Source organism: Topomyia yanbarensis, chromosome 1 (genome assembly GCF_030247195.1).
Source record: "Topomyia yanbarensis strain Yona2022 chromosome 1, ASM3024719v1, whole genome shotgun sequence".
NCBI lineage: Eukaryota > Metazoa > Arthropoda > Insecta > Diptera > Culicidae > Topomyia > Topomyia yanbarensis.
The window spans coordinates 70,329,752-70,349,908 of NC_080670.1; the positions used below are offsets into that span (position 1 = coordinate 70,329,752).

At 35.6% G+C, this 20,157-nt stretch overlaps 1 protein-coding gene across 1 annotated transcript in view; it reads left to right on the top strand.

Annotated features, from left to right (window-relative positions):
* LOC131677884 (IQ and ubiquitin-like domain-containing protein) overlaps positions 1-20,157 on the top strand; it is a 78,509-nt gene that overhangs the window by 14,934 nt on the left and 43,418 nt on the right. The window contains exons 4-6 of the mRNA XM_058957972.1: positions 5,502-5,769; positions 6,111-6,457; positions 6,519-6,682. Of these exons, the coding sequence (XP_058813955.1) occupies positions 5,502-5,769; positions 6,111-6,457; positions 6,519-6,682 (779 nt within the window). The remainder of the gene's footprint in view (positions 1-5,501; positions 5,770-6,110; positions 6,458-6,518; positions 6,683-20,157) is intronic.

A 20,157-nucleotide genomic window follows, 5' to 3' on the forward strand; every position in this document is an offset into this window, starting at 1 on the left:
CCAAAAGTCGAAAATTGCATGGTAGTACTTTGGGTTCTAGTACATATATTGTCCTTCAGATGGTGCTGCCGCATGCTATTTTAAGTGAAACGCTCCAAAATTTCCATATTTGAGGATTGAGGTGTTGGTACATCCAAACAGTGTAAACCATTGCGTTTCGCTCATATTTTTTATCGAGTGCTCGAAATATCAGTACATATTATTCAAATGCAGCTGGATTTTGATAAAAGTACCCGTTTCGAATGTGGAATAATGGAAAGTTATGCTGACGCTATGTACTTTATTTATATGTATTGATGTCAAAGGATGTTATTTTGTTTGTTTATAGAAAATGTCAAAAACTTTCACGCTTTTGTAGCAGACGGTTTCAACACACATTTTTGTTAAATTATTCAAATACTTTTTTTGTCCACGTGTGTCCACTATGTTTCAAAGTAATTTATGTTCCTTGAACGATTCTCCATTTGAAACATTATAGAATTCTTGCCCGAATTTTCCCGTTTTTGAGTAATCTTTGATTAAGTGGAGACGGAGACAGATTATAAGTTTTTCAGTTTAAAGTTTGGACTCGTACTTTTAATTACTGCTGCACTCATTTTTATCAGGAAGAATTGTGTATTTAGTGGTGAAAATTTCATCGAGATTCATAAATATGTTCAAAACTTATCCAAAAGTGGAATGCAAAAGACGTAAATAATTCTGGTTGTTCATATTGAAAACCAACGAGGTCAACAAAAATTAATTTAAATATATAGATAAATAGACTCATAATCCTATATGTGTTAGGTCCGTTAGTTTGTGTATATATCTTATTAAGAACCTATACCTTACGCAAATGTTCATTTAATGACATTCCGATGTTAAAAAAAAACTTTTTAGCTACGGATCCTCCGCCATCATGTGTGGCATCTCACCCGCAATTTTGATGCGGCATCTATCCCAATTGTAGGGGAGAGATGCCGCACGACGACATTTTCTTCTGAAATTATGTATTCATGATCAAAATGCCTTCTAAAAGGTCCCAGCCATTCAACCGATACATGTTTTACCAAAAATAAATCGAACAATTAAAAAAAACAAAATTTTAATGCGGTACTGAAAAATCTTCGACGCTCCGTAATGCAACTGGACACACATAATCGTTAATAAAATTTAGTGAGTTAATAATAAGGATTATTTTACATCTCCAATGTTGTAATTCTTTGAGAGACCATCACACAATATCATATTACCATAAAAAATGACCCCATATAGAGACATAGAGAGTGCGGCATCTATCCTGACGCGGCATCTCCCCCGAAACTACCCTATTATGCTAGTTCGCGATAGGCGATTTTCAGGCCTATTACTTTTATTTTCTTCGAAATTGCAATGAATTGACCTTACCTTAACTTAATGGCAGCCCTCTTTCTTATCGATATTTACTTTTAATTATTGCGGAGCGATATACAACAATTTCCTCAGCTTTGAATAACGAACCCGTTTTAAAGGTTTATTTTAAGATAACAAGACGTGAACCCATTCTCTTTCTACCACTCGATTTGTGCACATATCTAAACCAAGAGGGCTTTTTTATGTGAGCATGTAGTATTTAACTTTTCTTACAAATAGTTTCACATATCTGGGACCATTCATAAATTACGTAACGCGAAATTTGCCCAAAATTGACTCCCACTCCCACATGTAACAAATTGTCACAAATTTCTCTAACCCCGCTCCCCTATTACATAACAAATTCATCGAAATTTTTTTTTTTGGTCAGTAGAAACATGTTACGTAACGATCTAGCCTACTCCCCCTCCCCCATATGTCACAACATGTCACGACTTCTTGTACTCCCCCCTAAATGCGTTACGTAATTTATGAATGGTCCCTAAACGAATTGATGATAACTTTCAATATTATCACACAAATCGACTATTTCTTCGTTGATTTTGCTGTAAGAGTTTGAACGATAAAGACTTAACCTCAAAAATACTCCATTTTTTCGTTGCGTTTTTTGTGGATTTATTGTAAGTAATTTATTTGTAACCCATTTCGAACTTTACATAGCGCATATTTTTGCTGAAGTGCATAGTTATTATCTCGTCTATTTGAAAAGTTATGAACAATTTCAGTTGAAAAACATACTTCTTTTTTAAATTATTTAATATTTTTTCAAAGAAATTGTAACACTCGCAGATTTTCGCTAAAAACTAGCAAAATTACGATCTTGCAAATGAAATTGACAGATTGAAGATTCATTTGCCAATTTTAAAGATATATAGCCTTAAAGAAAACAATTTTTGTCTTGAAAATCACATGTAACTTGTTACGTTTCCTAAGGATGTAGCCTTTCACTTTACCCGGGGAAGGAGTCGCTATTGATCAGGGCAATTCAGGGATCGAATCGACAAATTAACACTTACCGTTCATATCAGAATCAAGCTTCGTTTCTTTTATATATAATAACAAACATTTAAATCGAACACATATTTATCTATATTAAAATTAGATTTTTAAAGAGAGAAAATAGCAAGCTTGTTTTTATATTTTTTATAGAGTTTTTCAATTCACACGCGAATTCAATAAAATGTGCGCATCGTTGGCTAGCTGATATGAACGATTATAACTCGTAGGTTACAAACTGTCCAAACAAAGAAAATAGAATCTTGGTTGCTTCGGCAAAAAATGTGCGTTTTTTTAAGTTTTTTTTTAATCTAAAGATTTATTTGAAGCGGCTCAATTCGTTAGCATAACTGAGCCGTGGGTCTTTTAATTTTTTTTACAATAAGTAAAAATAAAAAAAATTAAGAATGTCGGTCTGCCAGATCTTGTTGACGCAGTTTGCTGCTGCGTGTTGAGATCTTTTTCCTTGGCGGTGAAGTCGCTTAGGGGTCATTTTTTAAAAGTTCTAAAAATCTTCAGAACAAAGGAACCATTAGAGATAGCGATATCAGTTATTAAGGAAATTTGCTTCAATTTAATTATTTTACAATTATCTAGAACATGGTGCAGTTTAATTTTATATGTGAAAAAAGTTTTTCACGTTGAACACCCTAACTACAAGGACTGATTTAACTAATATGAAAAGATGGCAAAATTTCACTAAGAAAGTTTGCCGAGGATACAAATATATATATATATATATATATATATATATATATATATATATATATATATATATATATATATATATATATATATATATATATATATATATATATATATATATATATATATATATATATATATATATATATATATATATATATATATATATATATATATATATATATATATATATATATATATATATATATATATATATATATATATATATATATATATATATATATATATATATATATATATATATATATATATATATATATATATATATATATATACAGGGTGTTTGGTTCATGGCTAAGAATCTCTCGGGTTGTCATAGACTGCCATATTTGGAGAAAAAAATTGTTCTACACATACCATCAAATCTCAACCGTTACAGAGTTATTGAACTTTTTGTGTAAAAAACTTATTTGTCTTAAAATACCTCTAACTTTAAAAGTATGCTTTGTATTTTAAATGTTTTAGTTCCATTCGAAAGGCGAGAAAATTTTGCATTGAGTGATGCCCTCACATGTTTCAGCTAATGAGTTTAAGTAGCCTTTTCAAAGTAATTTATTGAAAATTAAACAATTTTAAACGATTTTTCGTTCATTTATTGAAAGTCCTAATAGTTAACCTCATCATTTTAATAATTCAGATTGTTAGTCTTGATGAGCTGCTTTATTCGTTCTTTGACATGATACACTTACCTTTTCTTATTTTCACGATTTTTGGTTATTCAACTTGGATATTTTTATCTCATTTTCACTAGTACCACCTCTAATTGAAAAATTATGGCACTTATTGTACTTTTTTCTTTTTATTCGAAAACCAGAAAAATTCTACAGTGAAAAATGTATTAATACCTTTCAGTTAAGTGAATTTAGTATTCTTTTAAAAGTAAATTAGTTTAAAGTTAGTGCTATTATTAGCATTTTCGTTAATTATTCTTTTAAAAGTAAATTAGTTTAAAGTTAGTGCTATTATTAGCATTTTCGTTAATTTTCTTTAAATAGTAAATAATAAACATCACCATTATTATCATGGAAATAATGCATCTCAGCAAGTTCTACAGTTCTTTCTTTGACTCCATTCAATTATCTCTTTTGGTTTCGACGCAAAATCGTTTTTATCACATCGTTTCATATGCAAAAATAACGATTTCGAACGCACTACATTTGTGGCGAGGTCACGCTGTGTTAACTATTAAATAGCAGCAAAATGAAAAGAGATATAGACAAAGTGTCAAATAAAAAGTTATAGAGAACATTAAGGGGCATCAAATGAATAATAGTAACGATAAATTTTGTTGATAAATAATTAGAATAATTAAAAAAAACTCTCCAAAAAACACAAATTTTGAGTTATTTCGTTAGTAAGAAATCATTTAGTACACTTAACTAAAAGATATTTGTACATACACTCATAGGAATTTTCTCAGCTTTCCAATTAAATCTTGTAAATAACGATATAAAGCATATTTTTTAGATTAGAGTCCTTCAAGCACTTGCAAGTCGGTTACAGGAAAAGTATAGTAATGAAATTACAAAGAAATGAGACGAGATAGAAATATGACGTCCAAGAACAAATTATGAATTATCCTAAAACCCAACTTTTGGATAATGGATATTGCTATAATCATACTTCATTATTTCGAGAAAATTAGCAAAAACCTACTCAAAAACACAAACTTTTAACTACTTTACAGCTAAAAGGTAGTTAAAACTAATTACTTAAAAGATATGAGAACACCATTGAATAGGAAATTTTCTCACCTTTCGAATGGAACTGAAATATTTAAAATACAAAGTATACTTTTAAAGTTAGAGATATTTTAAGACAAATAAGTTTTTTACACAAAAAGTTCAATAACTCTGTAACGGTTGAGATTTGATGGTATGTGTAGAACAATTTTTTTCTCCAAATATGGCAGTCTATCACCCCCCGAGATATTCTTAACCATGAACCAAACACCCTGTATATATATATATATATATATATATATATATATATATATATATATATATATATATATATATATATATATATATATATATATATATATATATATATATATATATATATATATATATATATATATATATATATATATATATATATATATATATATATATATATATATATATATATATATATATATATATATATATATAAAATTAACGGTTTGGGCGCAAGCAGCTTTATCTTCCTAAATACGGCATTGGGATCATAGTGCATTGCTCAAAACCTGATAAACGGATCAAGGGTATTCAAGAAATCCCGGGAATAAAGATTTTGGGTTATCAAAAGATTTAATTCATGTATTGTATTTAATGATTCATAAAGAATGATTAATTTTATTGATTATGATTGTGCAAAAATATTAACATAGTTCTACCGTCGTTTAGGAATCCTTAGTCGGGACACACAAACAGTTGAGGAAAAAGTCATTGAAATCGATACGCCTCGAGATCGAGCTACCGTGAGTTACGGAGATGCTACTGAGTTGTCCTACGCATCCAAGTACACGGACCGCACCATTGTGGCAGGAAGCTATGAAAGTCACGATGAGATGTCGAAACGAATTGACGTCAATGGTAAGGTAGCTCTCATCCAGCGTAACTTCCGACGATATATGTGGCAAAAATTGATATCAGATAGCGCTGCACAATGGAGGTAAGATATTATTGTACCAAACTAATATAGTTTTTTTATTGATAGTACAGTGGTAAAACAAGCCACTGGCCATATTTCATTGGCATTACTGCAACAACATCAATGTAATTTACTGCTACTGGTCATTTTGAATGAACATCGACAAAGACAATTGAGTGCAAACAGCAACTTTGCAATAGACCAGCACGAATAATAACGTTTCCCAAAACTTCAATAATAGGAGCTTTTCTCGATACCAACATCAGGAGAATTTTAAAATGTTTCATTGCTGGTCTACTACAACCATAATACATGGCGGTCTACTACAACCATATGACTGGTGTCGATCATCCTTTTTCTAGGCGTATGCAGAACGAACAGAAAATACGTGAAAGTAAACGCTCGGAGGCACGTCAGAATGAATACAAAAAGGAATGCATAGTAAAAACCTTCCCAAAAACAAGACAAGATTTCGACGCATTGTACGCCCAGGTTCAAATGTGGAAAGACAACGAAATAAAACAGATTAATGAAAAATATTCAGGTGCCCCGAAAATCGCTGAGATGAATTTGCTACTGGATAAAGAAGTTCAACTGTTAAATGGAATTGAGCGACAACGCCAGACACTTCACCAAGAAGCGAAAAAAGTTCATACCGAACAACTTTTGAAAAAATTGGGCAACCCTGTAAAATGGGTTGGATATAACAGTAACTGAAATTAGTCAAAAATATCATTTCAATATAATTAGTTTCTCTTTGTTCTTCGTAGACCTAGTTATTCAAATGGATACGCTGAGGAATCAGCGAGCGCGCTATTTGGCCCACTATTACAGAAAGCTGACAGATGAGACGCACGACACTCATGCTCGACTCACCATTCTCAATAATCTCTCGAGTGTCATCGCTAACGAGGAGAATCCAGCAGTGGATGAGGTAGGTTAAACGAAGCACACCTGAATTTCCATCTGTATGATTCGTAACATACAAGATATTTTCCGGCTTTTTGAAGCCGCTTGGTCCAGGTTAGTGTTTGATATTTGGTAGTGCAGTTTGATTTTGAATCTTCTCAAACGATGATTACATGGTCTTTTAGATTCATGCGAGAGGTTCGATGTGGCCCCCTTGTGTCTCTAGGATGGCATTGCGATAAAGTCGATTCCATTTAGAATTCGGCCTCTAGTTGTCGTGCCGAGAAACTAATAACAGCGTTATCTTGATGAATTTTTTACATCATGATTACAAAGTTATTGAAGGTGGAACGCGCAAGACATAAAAGCTCTGTATTCTCACTTTGATAACCCAACGTGGTCAGGAAGAACGATTGCAAAGGTTCTTAAATTTTTAAAATCATACTGACAACATACGTAACTACACAAGTTTCGCTTTCGCTTAATTTTTTGTTCTATGATTTCATCGATGATTTTAGGTGTAGACACCTCAATTGAGCGTCCTGGACGATGTTCATCTTTTGTGGATGAACACAAAGTTTAAACTTATTCACCCAATTGTAAATCATCGCAAACACAGGTGCAGATGTGCTATGAACTGCATCCAACCCGGTTTTGATTTTTTTTCCGGGCTTAAGCCCTTCAAATGGAGATGTTTGATGACAACCCTGAACTAGCTTTTTCCATTGTTATGACCAAAAAAAAGTTGGTGACTTCAATCGACAATAAAAATTGACCAACGCTTTGGATCGAGCTGAAATTTTGACAGCTTTCCTATCGATAGTGATACTTACAAAAAAAATCTTCACCGACACTACAAGCGCCACCTCTCGGATTTTCTAAGGGCTTTTTGAACTACCCTCGTAATTTTTATATTTGTGGGGAACAAACGAATAAAACTATGTTTTGCCTTTGTCAAACAAAACCATAAGTTTAAACTATAAGCACCAATATCATTTTCTTTGGCATAAAATAACCCTCGATGACGGTACCTTTGGTAAAATTTCTAGTGTAGAGATGAAACTAATAAGAGTGCATCATTTTCGGCAAGCACATCAAAAAGTATATGCTTCGGAGATTTCAATCATCATAACAAAAAGTCTCAAAGAAAAAATTCTAGTTTAGTCTAGTTTACATATACAGTTCGCCTATAACTGTTCTTGTCAATATTAATGTTTGTGGCACATATGAAATGTGAATCATTTTGAACCTTGATAAGGGACCATTCATAAATTACGTAACGCAAAAATTGGCCAAAGTGGACTACCCCTCCCCACATGTAATCAATTTGACAAATGTCTCTATCCCCCCTCCCATAATTCGTAACTTCTTATAATAATTCCTTGATTGAAAAATGCTATTTAAAGTTCTAGCTTGCTCCCCTCCCCCATATGTCGCAACATGTCACAATTTGTCGTACTCCCTTCCCTCTAAAAGCGTTCTATTATTTATGAATGCTCCCTAAGGAAGAAATGAGGACAGCCGTTTCAATTTAAAGGTTAGCTAAATTGTTGGTAGTGACAGGGCTAAGAAGGTTAATTTCGCTCCTTTGCTCCTGTATATCTTGCAATATTAACTCAATAAATAGTTTATAAAAATTTTGTATTATGTTGTAAGTAGTACTTAAGCAAGTTTCACTTTTCGAGTTTGTGTTAGACATAGTTAATAGGCACTGAACTTATTTGTATGTTCTATAATTGCATATTATTCATATTCTGTGTATTGTATAGTAATTAGCTTTTTTGTCATTAGGGTTAGCATATTACCTGTTGGCAATGAAAAGTTGAGAAGGTTTTTTGCCTACTGGAGAAGAGACGAAAATGAGCTTCACTCCAGCATACCGGCTTGAACCTTCGTTCGAACCGGTCACAAATCTTGATAGCTCCTGGTTTACCTAGAGTTTTTCAACAGCAACAGTCTTTCTCAAGGCTACCTATATTTTCGCTAGATCAGTCTTTCTCAAGACTACCTACTTTTTCAACTCAATCAGTCTTTTTCAAGACTAAAACATTTTTCAAGAACAATTCAGCCTAAAGAAATATTTAATTCTTCCAACATGCCTGGGTCCTCCCAGAAAGGCCGTGTGCCAAAAATTAAAGCTAAACGGAAAAGGGTATCTTCTCCACCCGAAAACTCAATTGACTGCAGCAACTCATTCGATGTTTTATCCGAATGTGAAGCTGATGAAATTTCTAAATTTCCTCGCATTGCGCATAATGCCAATGAGAACAAAACGCAATCACCTCCGCCTAAAACAGTGATGATCTCCGACTTCAAAGCCTTTCGAACTGAACTTTCGACGTTCCTTCCGGACGTAAAAGTCTCTTTTCAGATTGGCCGAAGAGGAGAATGTCGAGTTACAGCGGAGGAATTGATTGGCCACAAACGACTACTCCAGTATCTTACGGAGAAGTTATATAAATTTTATTCATATGATTTCAAGACAGATAGACCCTTCAAGGCTGTCTTGAAAGGGCTACCTCAAGGTCAAAGTTTGGATGAAATATCCAACGAATTGAAAAATTTACTTGGCTTTTCTCCTTCACAAGTTTTTCTTATGAAGAGAAAGGCTACCGGCGATGACATGCCAGTACGCTCTGGAATTATCCAGGAGCTATATTTAATTCATTTTAACCGTAATGAGGTTAACAATTTGAAAGTAATTGAAAAAGCACGTTTTATGTTCCACGTGCGAGTAAAGTGGGAACATTATAGACGACATGGGGGCAGAATTCAAAATCTGACCCAGTGTCGTAGATGCCAAGGCTTTGGGCACGGCACAAAAAATTGTCATTTGGATTCCAAATGTATGATCTATGGTGATAAATCGCACACGAAAGATACTTGTCCGGTGAAAAAAAACCACAAAAAGTTTCAAATGCGCTAATTGTAGCGAAAATCATAAATCGAATTTCTGGGGTTGTCCTGTTCGAGAAAAAATTATAAATTCTCGTTCTAGACAACAAAAACAACAAATAAAAAATGTACCTGCTTCTTCAGATACACTTCAAGAAAACACGCCCAAACGTGTTAATCCGATTCAAAATAGATTAACAACTTCTTCTACCTCCGTCACACCATCCTACAATGGTGTGTCATCTTATGCTTCAGTGGCAGGTAGCAATGCCAAAATAACGGCTACAACTACCACGCCCTCAATCTCGTTTGCACCCAACGCTTCCTTTAGTCCAATGGATATAGGTAGCGTAACGGAAGAAAAATTAAAATACCTACAGGAGGCTATGTTACCTATGATGATTTCCATGTTAAATTCTACCTCCATGTTTCAAGCTTTTCGAGCGGGTTGGGAATTTGCTAACAAAATTGTAATGAAATTAAAGTTGAACAATGACTTTAAATAATCATTTAAATTTATTAAATTGGAATGCTCGACCATGCGACGAACGTGCGAAGACGAATTTTTCAACTTCTTGAGGATACATAATGTGCATATAGCCGTTGTGACCGAAACTTTTTTAAAACCAAATATTAAATTGAAGAGTAACTCTAATTTTGTTATTCATCGATTTGATCGAATTGTTGGATTCGGCGGAGGAATCGCAATAGCGGTTAATCGCAGGATCAAACATTCCATTACGCCGTCTCTTGACACCAAGGTGATTGAGAGTTTGGGTATCGAAGTTGAAATTGATCTTGGTATCATTTTTATTGCAGCAGCCTATTTGCCTTTTCAGTGCACTGGCGAACAAATTAATTTCTTGAAGGGAGACTTACAAAAACTTACAAGAAATCGGTCGAAATTCTTCATAATCGGTGATTTTAACGCCAAACACCGAGCCTGGAATAATGCTCAAAGCAATTCCAACGGTAAACTACTTTTTAATGATTGCTCTGCTGGTTATTATTCAATTTTGTTCCCGAATGGTCCTACATGCTATTCGTCTGTAAGGAATCCATCAACAATTGATTTGGTTTTGACAGATCAAAGTCACCTTTGTAGTGAATTGATTCCACATGTTGGCTTTGATTCTGATCATCTTCCAGTAACTTTTTCACTTTCTCAAGAACCTGTTTCCAATCCCATTAGCTCAGTGTTCAATTATCACAAAGCGAATTGGGAAAGGTACAAAACCTATATTGAGAATAATTTTAATCATGATCTTGATTTACAAAATAAAGCTGACATTGAACAAATTTGAAAAAATTTAATACTCCTATTATTGACGACGATCTTCAACTTCTGATTCGCTTGAAGAATGTTCGAAGACGTCAATATCAACGTTCTCGTGATCCTGCTATGAAATGTATCTATCAGGATCTACAAAAAGAAATTAAGCATAGATTCACACTCTTAAGAAATGAAAATTTCGCGAAAGAGGTTGAACAAATCAAGCCAAATTCTAAACCTTTCTGGAAACTTTCTAAGGTTCTTAAGAAACCTCAGAAACCAATTCCAGCTTTGAAGGAAGGTGACCACATAATTCTTACAAACGAAGAAAAAGCTCAAAAACTTGCTCAGCAGTTTGAAAGCGTCCATAATTTTAATCTCAACGTTGTGAGTCCTATTGAAACCGAAGTCTTACAAAAATATGAAAACGTTTCAAATCAAGTATTGTTTCTAGACGATATTGTTGAAACAAACTATGATGAGATCAAATCCATCATAAAAAAGTTAAAAAATATGAAAGCTCCAGGTTATGATGGAATTTTCAACATTCTTCTTAAAAACCTTCCCGAAATCACCATGAGATACTTGGTCAAAATATTCAACAAATGTTTTGAATTAGCATACTTCCCTGAAAGATGGAAAAATGCCAATGATTATTCCTATTTTGAAGCCAGATAAAAACCCAGCAGAAGCATCTAGCTATCGACCAATTAGCTTACTCTCTTCTATTAGTAAATTATTTGAAAAAATCATCCTAACTAGAATGATGTCACATATCAATGAGAATTCTATTTTTCTTCCTGAGCAGTTTGGATTTCGTATTGGACATTCAACTACTCATCAACTTGTGAGAGTAACTAACATGATAAAGGCAAATATCTCAGAGGGCTATTCCACTGGAGTTGCTCTCCTAGATATCGAAAAAGCTTTCGACAGTGTTCGGCACAAAGGTTTAATTGCCAAAATGTGGGATTTCAATTTTCCAATTTACATAATAAAGATAATTAAAAATTATCTTACTAACCGTACCCTACAGGTTTCTTATCAGAATTGTAAATCTAATAAGCTACCCGTTAAAGCAGGCGTCCCTCAAGGATCAAGCGTCGTACCAATACTTTACAATATTTTTACCTCTGATCTTCCAAATCTACCTACATGCTTTAAAAAGTCACTTTTCTGTAATGATACTAGCATCTCAGCCACTGGGAGGAGTCTTCGTATTATCTGCAGTCGACTGCAACGAAGTTTGAATATTTTCAATGATTACCTAAAAAATGGAAAATTTCCACTAATGCGGCAAAAACACAATTGATTGTGTTTCCGCATAAGCCAAGAGCTTCTTCTCTTAAACCAAATAATAACCATATTATTAAATTTAATGGTTTGAATTTAACGTGGACAGATCAAGTTAAATACTTGGGTTTGATTTACGATAAAAACTCACTTTTAAGGATCACATTGAAGGAATCCAAACAAAATGCAACAAATATATAAAATGTTTATACCCTCTTATAAATAGGAATTCTAGGCTCTGCCTAAAGAACAAACTATTAATTTATAAACAAATATTTAGACCGGCAATGCTATATGCAGTGCCAATCTGGGCAAGTTGTTGTGCTACTAGGAAGAAAACGCTTCAAAGGATTCAGAATAAAATTCTGAAAATGATTTTGAAGCGTCCTACCTGGTTTAGCGCAAATGAGTTGCACAGACTTGCAAACATAGAAACATTAGAAATTATGACGAACAGTATTATAAGCAACTTCCGACAAAAATCGTTGCAATCTTCAATTGTAACGATTAGCTCTCTTTATAGTTTATAAGTTAGTTTATAAGATTTGTTTAGCTCCTTATTCAGAAGACAAGTAGGTTTAAAACATCCTACTGAAAAAAATACTTAACTGCGAAAGCATATTATAACTTAATAATAATTAACTGAATCATGTAAACAATAGGAATGAAAAGTCACCACTTGTGGCTGAACACCCAATATACTAAATTAGAAATGTAATGCAAACAAAACAATATAAGCAAATAGAAAATAATATATAAAAAAACTTCACTCCAGCGGACTTTTCCCTGCTCCACAAATAAATAAATAAATAAATAGTGTATTTTTAGTAAAAGTATATATAACTTCTTAACGAGAGAAGCTAGAGGTTCGGTATATTAGACAAATTGTTCTCCTTCAAAATATCTGAAAGTATTTCTAAAGTGATCTTAATGAAAAATCAAAACTGTAGAAGTTATACAAAGAAAACCATGTTATAAGAAACACACTAATTTTGTATATCTATCTATCTATATATATATATATATATATATATATATATATATATATATATATATATATATATATATATATATATATATATATATATATATATATATATATATATATATATATATATATATATATATATATATATATATATATATATATATATATATATATATATATATATATATATATATATATTGTAACCTTCGACAAGGTTCCACCTTAAAGTAATGACTGGGTGTCAGTATTGCTATAAAAGTTACGGAAAAACATTGTCGTTAAATGTAAAATACACGCAAGAAAAAGATATTTTTATATAAAGATTATGGTACAATTAAATTAATTACGAGTCCCAACAATAAATTGAACAAGTTGCATTTCATTTCAGTTAAATACTCGTGAATATGTGGGTCGTCGCAACGTCGGTTTTGAAAAAAAAACACACTTCAAAACTCAGACAGAACGGTAAAAAGAGCCGTTGTACCGTCAAGTGAGACCACTCATGCATTCACAAGTAAAAGGCATCCGTATTAGTGTTTCGCCACCATGCCCATTTGAGAAAAAAACCCAAACTCTCATAAACGAGCAGAGCGACAAAAATATTTGATGTGTCGTCAAGTGGGGCCATTCACTAATACGGACAGCCAATCAGGAGCTAGCTAGGTGAATTAATCCCTTCGAAATTCGAAGCTGTGCAAGAATAGGGATGCTAGGCGACTCGCTGGTTGTATGCGTATCGAAGTAGCCGAGTTCACAACCCGCAAACGAAGCTACGCCTGATGATCGGGCGGGAAGATGATCGCGTGTTCTGCCGAGCCACCGTTTGCAACCGAATGAAGGCTATACCTTTGCGCCAGCACCCGAAGGGCAACCGCCCGAGTGAATCCCTCAGGCTATATAAGCTCCTGTACCACATGGTTAAGCTCTCTTATTTCCTGAGTCCGTGAAAGCCACATAGTGAATTAAATTCGACAGTTTATTAAAGATATATAATTATCTTAGCTATTTGGTTCCGGAAGCCGTTACAATTCCCGGAACTTTAGAAATCGGCACAGTTATCCGCCGTAAGTTCGAAGTGACAATATTTGCACATAGTTTGAGTGAATAAAGTGACTCTCGGTGCTGGAAAATCTGGACCTCCCGTCAGCCAAAATTAAGGCCAGATTCTTCCGAAGAAAAGTGGCAGCGGCTCAGAAGTGTCGAACGGTCGTCCGTCAACATACGACCACGTTTATCTGAGTGAAGCCAACGGAAGGCCGGAGGAAGTTCCCGGCGAAAGAGTTGTTCGAGCAAGCCACGCGGTAAGACAGCGACGAAGACCGGTGGCCATCGGCCGGCGGAACACGCCGACAGAACCAGCAGCAGCAACACGGGGAAGCAGCCATCGTCGACGAATCAACGCAGTGACCAGTGAGTTAATAAAAGTTTTCTCATTCCTCGTTTCAATAAATAGTAGTTTCTTTTAAATTAAATTGGTTGTTGGACTTTTCTGTTTGCCACATTTCTTGCGTGCGCCTTTGAAATTGTTTTCAGGTTGAGACCAAATCCGGGTTAGAGTGTTCAGGTGAGTTTTCCCTAACGCGGTTGCCGACCCTGTGAAGCTATAGAGGGTCTCGTTACTGGGCTAGCCGGCCATTAGTTACAATATATATATATATATATATATATATATATATATATATATATATATATATATATATATATATATATATATATATATATATATATATATATATATATATATATATATATATATATATATATATATATATATATATATATATATATATATATATATATATATATATATATATATATATATATATATATATATATATATATATATATATATATATATATATATATATATATATATATATATATATATATATATATATATATATATATATATATATATATATATATATATATATATATATATATATATAGTAGCGCCAACTTGCCCCGCGTGCGTCACCGCCAACTTACTTCAACCGCATATTTTACAAAAAACTATTTAAAAAATAATTTTAATTCATGGATAGATTTAATATCAATACTGAAAGCTCTTTTTACGCACTATCGAAAAATAAAATCATTTGGGAAATAGATTTAAAATCACCCTAAATAACACAAAGTGTTTAAAATTTAAAACATTTACTTGGAATGCTCGAAAACACAATGTCGCCTACAACTTTTACAAAACAAAATGTTTAAAGAAACACATTGGATAATGGGTTTCACATAACTTTAGCTACACAATGAGAAGCAGCGCTATATGTCTAATAGAAACGAAGGCAAAGGGATTCCGCTAATTTACCCCAACTACCCTCGGGCTTATATTTAATCAACTTAATCAACATGTGTTCAACGTTATCTTCATGTGATTATATTTTGAAATGTTGGTGGAATGGGTTTGGAAGTGGAGCGGGTGGAGTTTAGTAGGAGGATGCGTTAAAAATCCTTCATCTTATTTCGGTATACGGGGTGGATGAAGGAAATGCGGATGTGAGGTTTGTCCAAAGGGAGAGGAGTGATGAAGGAGCGAGGTGTAAGCGCAAGTGTGGGGGGGGGTGCTGAGTGGCGACACAATACTCAACCTTAAATATTGCCTTTCATTTGAGACTTCATGGTTTGAGAACATCGGTTCAGTCATCACCGAAAAACAGATGTGACTTTAATTGTGTAATATTCCCGGAATCCGGGACTTCCAGAATCGTCGATAGTAGACAATATATCCAAAGAATGTTTGATTGGCAATCAGTGATCTAGACGTGCGAATCGAAGTAATTTGGCGGCCATTTCAATAGTTTTTAGCCTCTGCGGTATTACGATTGTACCGATTTATATGGGAAATTCCAATGTAACCTTACTAATCAACCTGTAACTCCGGAACCAAGAGTCAGAACCGAATAAAATTCAGCAGCAATCAATGGCATTACTGTATCTTTTATTTGAAATCAAGTATGTAAAAATCGGTAGAGAATTCGCTGGGTAATAGGTGTGATGTTTGCTTAGGAACTTGACGAGTTCCCCGGAGGCATCATGAACCGTCATAGGTGGCCAATGTGGTCGAAGCTGCTTTGATTTATCATTAGTGATCCAGACCCGCACAATAGAGTAATGTTGAACCCATTTTAATATGTTTTACGTCATTTGAACCTAAGGGTGTACCAGTTTATATGGGAATTTGCTGTGTAACCGCACTCTTCAACCCGTAACTCCGGAACCGGAAGTGGGATCTACTAAAAAATCAATAGCAGCTTATGGGAGCGTTATACATTTCAGATGAACATAAGTTTGTGAAAATCAGTTCAGTCATCTCTGAGAAAATTGTGTGAGTTTAAATGACACACGCATACACACATACATAAACACAGACATTTGCCGATCTCGACGAACTGAATCGAATGGTATATGACACTCGGCCCTCCGGGCCTCGGTTGAAAAGTCGATTTTTTCAGTGATTGCTTTATATGAGAAAGGCAAAACTTTGTCGAAGACCCTGAAACTATATCGTGTACTTTCCATTTTATAAGAAACTAGCTAATACCCATCGCGCGTTGCTGTGACTTTCATCGAAATAGGAGGAAAACATAATTTGTTCTGAAGCGCCATCTGACGGACAGATAATCCCCAACAAATAGCACTCAAACACGCTCCATAACCAATATCTACTACGTATAAATTTTAACGCAATCAGTTAAGCCGTTTGGAAGTCCATAAATCACATACATACAAACATTGACTTTTTTGTTTAAAGTGAGTTTGCGTCTACTTTCGTGGTAGTCGTGGGATACGTGCTAAGTGAAATAAGAATGTAATAGACATTTCCATAATTCTTTTGAACAAAACAAGCTAATGAATCATAGTTTGGATAAATGAGAAAGGCGCAATTGCACCACTAGGTGGATTAAAACAGGTTTTTTAAAATTTTATTTTATTAAATTTTCTGGAATACAGCGAAACTATATCTCAAACCACTATAAATTAATTTCCTGATTTTAATAAATTTTAGAAGTACCCTAACCCATAATTTAAAATAATAGAAAAGTATCATTCGTTTTCGAGCTCTCCATCGAGACAGAGGTGGTTTTTTCTAGTCCGTAGTGCTGTGTGAGGCGATAAAGAATAGTGTTAATCCGCATTCAAGGTTATTTTGCCAGTTCGGTTCGGTCCTCAGTCTTTTGTTCGCGTGTGAGGATTAAACAATAGCCAGCTGCATAAGCTGGATCGGTTCGTCATTGGACACCAGTTTAAAGCTAAGTGGTTTTTGTCTTTTGTAACACATTTATTGCTTTCTTCCGTCTGCGCGGGCGCTGACCCCGTGCGTTGACGTTTTCTATGGTTCCCTCTCCGGACGGTCAAATGGAAGTTGAATCGGGTTCAACTTCTAAGGCTCCCCCCGGCCCAAATGCTATCCAGAACTCTCGACTGGTCCATTTGTGGTCTTCTTTCGGCCCAAGACTAAATTACTGAATCTTCTTCAGATTTCTAGAGACCTGACGGAACGGTTCTCGGCTGTGACCGAAATTTCAAAGGTCCGCTCAGACAAGATAAGGGTGTTGCTAGCCAACTCAAAGCAGGCAAACGATATTGCTTGCTGTGAGCACTTTACGCGGGATTATAACGTGTATATTCCAGCTGTAAAAGTACAATCCGAAGGCGCCGTAACCGATGAGAGTTTGACGTGCGAGGATCTGCTGAAGTACGGGGTTGGCCGTTTCAGAGACCGCTTACTTCAGCCAGTCAAAATACTTGAGTGCAAACGTTTGCACTCAGTAGTAGTTGCGGGGGATGGTTCAAAAACGTACCCCCAATCAAACTCTTATCGGGTGACCTTCGCTGGTACCGCTTTGCCAAATTTCGTCCTCTTGCACAAGGTTCGTCTGCCTGTGCGTCTGTTTGTGCCGCGGGTCATGAATTGCACAAAGTGTAAACAACTGGGTCACACAGCCACCCATTGTAGCAATAAGGCCCGCTGTGGAAAATGCGGGGAGAATCATCTAGATGATTCGTGCAGTAAGCAAGCCGAAAAGTGTCCTTACTGTGCGGAGAGTCTGCATGATATCTCGGCATGTCCCGCGTACAAACTACGCGGGGATAAACTGAAACGTTCCCTTGCGGGACGATCCAAACATTCTTTCGCAGAAATGTTAAAGAATGCTACGCCACCATCCTCAGCAAACATCTATACTCACTTGCCTCCTGACGAGGGCGAGGCTGAAAACCCACAAGAGGGAACATCTACTAGGGTGCCTAGAATTTATAGGAAGAGGAGGAACATTTCCTCTCGTAAAGTTCCTTGTAAAGGCCAGAAGGTGTCCCTTGACGGGGCTCCGAAAGTGACATCTATTGGAAGTGTTGCAACCAAACCGAAGCAATCAGCTCCTGGTCTCGGAGGATTAAGCTCAGAGAAGGAGTTCCCAGCACTTCCAGGAACATCAAAAATCCCAAGTGTTCCTTTGTTTCAGTTCGAGAGTAATAACAGCACTGGAATTATAAAACTCTCGGACATAGTGGACTGGATAATAAAAACTTTCAATATTACTGATCCTATTAAAAGTCATATGTTAGCTTTTCTCCCTACAGTGAGAACATTTTTGAAGCAGTTGACTGCTACATGGCCCCTCCTCTCAGCGATTGTATCCTTCGATGGCTAACTCATCCCGAGCAACACCAGTTGTTGACTAGCAGTTTCAGCAACATAATTCGTTACATAAAGGTATATGGCAACCATTATTGCGCTGGATTAGCAACCCAAAAAGCGCACGTGTAAAAGCCTTTGCTTATGCAACTAATCGCTGTCGTTGCTTGTTACAAGTGCTGCTTGGGATCAAACGAGGTCACGGATTTGATCACTGTTCTACAGTGGAATTGCAGAAGTATCATCCCGAAAATCGATTCCTTCAAAATTTTAATAAATAATTTGAGTTGCGATGCATTTGCATTATGTGAAACTTGGTTAACTTCCGACGTAGATCTCAACTTCCACGACTTTAATATTATTCGCCTGGATCGAGACACCCCCTATGGATGAGTGCTTTTGGGGATCAAAAAGTGCTATTCCTTCTACAGAATTAACCTTCCCTCGATAACAGGTATTGAAGTTGTCGCTTGTCAAGTAACAACCAAAGGCAAAAACCTTTGCATAGCTTCCATATATATTCCCCCCAACACCGCGGTTGGGCACCGACGGCTACAAGACATCTTAGAATCCCTGCCAGCACCGCGACTAGTTTTAGGAGACTTTAACTCTCACGGTACATCATGGGGTTGCCTCTATGATGATAACCGGTCTTCCTTAATTCAGGATCTTTGCGATAACTTCAATTTGACAATTTTAAACACGGGTGAAATGACACGGATTCCTGCTCCTCCAGCGCGTCCGAGCGCCTTAGACTTGTCCCTTTGCTCAACATCGCTGCGGTTAAATTGCACGTGGAAGGTAATTCCTGATCCCCACGGCAGCGACCATCTGCCGATTGTAGTCTCAATCAATAACGGTTCAAGGCCATTGAAATCAATCAATATTTCGTATGACCTCACACGAAATATCGATTGGAAGACCTATGCTGCCGCGATATCCGACAACATCGAATCTACCCAAGAACTTCCTCCGGAGGAAGAGTACAGCTTTTTGGCTGGCTTGATTCTCGACAGCGCGAATCAAGCTCAGACTAAGCCAGTACCCTGCGCGAACATACAAAAACGCTCTCCTAATCCGTGGTGGGACAAAGAGTGCTCAGACGTGTACGCGGAGAAGGCCGCCGCGTATAAGACCTTCCGGGACGACGGGTTACCCGCTAGCTATCGACAATATGCGACGTTAGAAACGCGAATGAAGAGTTTGATGAAAGCCAAGAAACGTAGTTACTGGCGCCGGTTCGTTGACGGACTAACGAGAGAAACATCGATGAGCACTCTTTGGGGCACGGCCCGGTGTTTGCGAAACCGAAACAGTACTAACGAGAGTGCAGAATATTCAAACCGTTGGATATTCGATTTCGCCAAGAAGGCCAAGGTTTGTCCGGATTCCGCCCCGCCACAG